At 29.5% G+C, this 4,659-nt stretch overlaps 1 protein-coding gene across 1 annotated transcript; it reads right to left on the bottom strand.

Moving 5' to 3' along the window:
- Positions 1-1,832: 1,832 nt before the first annotated feature.
- LOC106678038 (cuticle protein 7-like) lies at positions 1,833-2,709 on the bottom strand. The gene is made up of 2 exons (XM_014416316.1): positions 2,683-2,709; positions 1,833-2,255 (listed from the first exon to the last, which is right to left on the bottom strand). Exons 1-2 carry the CDS (start codon positions 2,689-2,691, stop codon positions 1,893-1,895), a joined length of 372 nt encoding a protein of 123 aa, XP_014271802.1. The 5' UTR covers positions 2,692-2,709; the 3' UTR covers positions 1,833-1,892.
- Between the last annotated feature and the right edge of the window lie 1,950 nt (positions 2,710-4,659).

Below are 4,659 nucleotides of genomic sequence, written 5' to 3'. Positions count from 1 at the left end.
ATATTTATTATTATATAATTAAGTAAGCCACCAGGGAGAGGATAGAGAAGCCTAACTAGTCGAACTATATTATCCTATATAATACTGTTTCTAATTCATATGGGGAAATTGTTCCAGCTAGTACAAATCAGTAATTCTCATGTGCTGTATTTTAGGCGTCCTTCACAAAAATGGACTGTTGACCATTGGATTGAAATTTGAATAAGTCAATGAGTTACAGTACATGATGTATTGTTATTTTGTTCAGATTGACTCATTTTCTTCCTTTGTAAAAATATTGATTTTTGTCTATAAACAAAATGGTTCTCAATTATTATTATGGATTTCATTTTCTAATGGTTTTGGGGCATACAAAATCATTCTTGTCGATTTATCCAAAAATACATTATGAAACACAGCAGGTCAGTATATTAAATAAAGAAGCAAACAAAATTAATAATTGCTTTGATAAAATATCCATAAATGTAATGAGAAATCTATCGTTATTTTTTTTATAGTTTTTTTTATAAACTATATCCATAATTTTTTTTAGAATGTTAATTTCCCAACCAGAATCCAAAGGCTTTAGGGACAGTTTACCTCTTTAGGGTTTTCGTTTCACAAATAAATAGGCTGGTTCCAGGTTAAAAAGTAAAATTGTTTAGAATATTATATATTCCATATTCTCAGTTCATTGTTGTTTCGGGCGTTAATAATCTTTCGAGTCAATTAATTTTTATATTAAAAGATATGTAATAAAATGACATGATATATCAAAACAGACAAAAAAGACAAAAGCTGCTCGGCCATTGTTTAGAATTTAAATGTTTACTTGATTTTTTTTTAAATACTTATAAGAGGTCTCAGTATATTAAATCTTATTTGAGTCCAATAATAAATCTATAATTAATGAAAATCAAATATAAACAAAAAAAATAACACAATAGTTTGTATAAACATATAAAAAGTTTATTTTTACATATGTTACAAAAAAATTGACTTTTTAAAATAAATTTTAACGATAGGTTTCTGGTTTCTTGTAGATCAGTTCAAGAGGTGACAAGTACAAGTCCGAGGTCCTTCAGTACCTTAGCTTGGAAAGCAAACATTTTGGTTTTTATTCTCTACTAAATAGACAGAAATTAATTGTAGTTTGAATTATATGAATTATATGGTGTATTTTTGTAATGCTTTTTTTCTAATACAAAATTATAATCTTGTTTTGATTCATATCCCACTAGTTTTAGAAGTAGTTTTTTTAATTCTCCCTCCCCCGTAAAAATAATAATTCGGCATCCTTCCTCTCGTATGGGCACACCTACAATATTATCCTATAGGTAAAGTATTAAGATTTAGTCCACTCTTTGCAGAGTCATATTCGATATCCATTCATAAGTGTGGAGAAGATGAAGAATAAAAACTTGAATAAGAAAATGCAAATAATATATAAAAATTTATTTTACATAACTACAAATATAGTTTTCCAATAAAACTTAATTATAGTTTGGTTTGCACTAGTATGGATCTGGTTTCTTGTAGATCGGTTTAGGTGCACTTGCTGCCTCCTTCAGTGCCTCAGCTTGGAAACAGGACTTTTTGGTTTTATCCTAAACCAAATAGACAGACGTTAAACGTGGTTTGAATTTTAGTTGTTTTTTTTTTTTAATTTTGAGTTTTTTTAACCCTCCTAAAAATAAAAATTCTTGATCCTTCCCCCAGTTTAGGCATACCTACAATATAATCCTGTTGGTAAAGAATCAAGATTTAGTGGACTCTTGTCAGACTCATAGTCGATAGCCATCGATAAGTGCGAAGAAGATTAGGATTAAAATGTGAATATGAAAATGCAGATATTAAAAAGATATATAAAAATTTATTTTACATATATTACAAAAATTGTTTTTCAATAAAACTTAATGATAGCTTGGTTTGTAGTATGATGGCTCTGGTTTCTTGTAGATTGGTTCAGGAGCTGGCTTGTACTTGCCTGGTTCCCTGTGAACCTCAGCTTGGAAGCCGGACTTTCCTTCGACTGAGTAGTGGACCTCCCTCAGGGAACCATCGGGTTCGACCAGTCTGTACTCGCCCTGGGTGTGGTCTCCTTCCCGCTGCTCCTTCTGGCTCTTGATGTCTCCGGTGTGCTCGTCGTGGACGGAGTAATGGAACTCGTAGTGAGGAGGATCGTAGTACTGCTCTTCCTTGTACTCAGGTGCCTGCTGGTGGTAGCCTCCGTACTGGCAGTGCACGGCCGAGATGGCGATGGCTAGGACTACGAACTGTAAAAAATAAATTTACAACACGTTAGCTTTAATGAAATTTATTATTATTTATGTTTTTTAATTTGTGAACAACGAACCATAATGCATGCCATAGTATCAGTAATTTTGAATATAAAATTATTTGTGATACGGTGTTTCTAGTATGCACATACTCATCACCATTATAGCAATTTTATTTTTGTTACGGGTCTAGAATAAGAAATATTTCATGATCGGTATTTAGTTGACTTATTTTGGTTGGATACTGCGGTTTTGAACTACAGCCCAGGATATAATAACACGATAAAAGTTTTTTCTGCAAAATAGTAAAAAAAATAAATATTTCGTTTAAAAGAATAAGAGTTCATTAAAGCCTCTTCAAATCACGTTTTAGTCTATTCATTTTCTATGTATATGCATAAATGATAAACTACCAAGTCTTTACCTTGATCATGGTGAAGAGAAGAAGTGAGATTGTGTTGGTGGTTCAAAACACGTCCTGATTATATATATGGGCAACCCCACTCCACTGGCTCTACTATTACAAATCTTTTAGGGCTATGCTAGATTTTTCTATTATTTTCTCTTTTTTTTAAATTATGGAGGTCTTTCAGTTTAAAATATAAAAGCATGATTGATTTTGAAAACTGTAACAAAAAATGAGCATCTTTTTGACGGTTGATTGTATATATTGTAGTAAGTAAATTGTCAGTCATAGAAGATATGAAGTAGATTAATATATATTTTATATATGGTTTTTGATTAGAGCAGTCCTGCTCTGTACTTAATGTATATTCCACTTATATTTGTGGGTATATTTACACTCGTCGGAGCCTCTGAGGCTTGTCAGAAATATATTGACATTTAAAAAATCCATTTAGCGAACATAATTGTATTCCTTCAAAGAATATTTTATTTTATTTAATTGTAGTATTGTTTACTATCATATTCCAGTTATTAGATAATGGTTATACTTATAGCCATATAATTTCTAAATCTTTTATACTTTCTAAATTTTGGTTTTAGTACGTAAGAGTTTTTGATATCGGAATTGGTATAAGTACTGAATTCGTTTAATACTAGAATTTTATTATAAATGAAACTTTAAAACCATTATGTGTTAATAATTAATAATAATAGATTGACGTTTTATAACTATTAATAATGTATTTAAGTACTATTATTCTGTAGTTTAGAGAGTTTTATGGGAGCGTAAAGTATTTAACGGTAAACAACATATAATCTTCCAAGATTAAATTGTATAGAATTAATCGTTAATTTCAACTTCCCTCCTCATAAATCTATTTTTGAAATGGTTCAACGAAAAAAGTCAGAAGGTTTTATAATTCAAGAACCCGTAAAAAAAAATATAAAGTATTTTAACACAAATTTTTTATTATTTTAATAAAAACGATATGCACTTAAGAGATAAAATTTATGAATTCCATATATAATTTTTATAATAAAATTTATTTTTGGAATTATTACAAACAGTTTCGTTATTTACTCATCTTTTCAGATGACGTGTGAAACTATAATAATAAAGTGGAAATAATAATTCACTCTACCATGCTGGTGATGAACGGAAATGTTAGTAGAGAAAATACAAAAAGTACTCGAAATTCGAGTTTGCTTCATTTCAAGAAACTGGCATGACATGAACATATTTTTTATTTATTTTCCCAAATATTGAAATATGAATAGATCACAATTATGGACAAACAGAAATTCAGATGTCTAACAGCACTGAAATTGAAGCTTATTAAATGCAGTTTATGATGATAATCTTCGCAGAAGTATCATGATGCAATATACAATTTTTTTGTACGAGAGGCTAATTTCCGTTGTTTAAAAAAAAAATTTGTTTCAAGAAAGTCTATATTTCAAGAACTATTAGAGGTATATATGCCTTTTAGCACACAAATTGAAAGAAAATTTAGTATTTTTTTAGGATTATTATTTGTTTAATACCTAGTTTTAAGGACATTTACCACACTCTAAAAGAAAAAAATACTTATTTTTTAAAATAAAAATGAATTTCAGTAAATTGTAACTAATGCATTTTTTTATTTTCCCCTCAAAGCCAATACCATAATCACCCCTCCTTTTATTTTTGACTCAAGTTAAAAAAATGTTAACCCTTCATAATTTCTGTAAAAAACTATACAATAAAGACTATATTCATTTGTTCAAATTTATTATAATTAATGACATGGAACTCATATAAAACAACTAAAGGGCGACATCAGCTTAACCAATTATACAGTCAACTATATTAGATAACTCAAAAACCATTTGACAACAAAATATTGATCGACAAGATCATACTGAAATCTAGTAGGACCCCCAGCAGCTAAAGTTTCGAACCTAGAAAATATCCGACCACTGGCTCATTACCAGTGATGCAGCGAGAGGGATGCGC

The sequence above is a fragment of the Halyomorpha halys genome, unplaced genomic scaffold (genome assembly GCF_000696795.3).
Source record: "Halyomorpha halys isolate HHAL.00 unplaced genomic scaffold, Hhal_1.1 Scaffold120.1, whole genome shotgun sequence".
Taxonomy (NCBI): domain Eukaryota; kingdom Metazoa; phylum Arthropoda; class Insecta; order Hemiptera; family Pentatomidae; genus Halyomorpha; species Halyomorpha halys.
The sequence above is the reverse complement of the archived record's forward strand: the minus strand, read 5'-3'. Positions and strand labels throughout refer to the sequence as shown.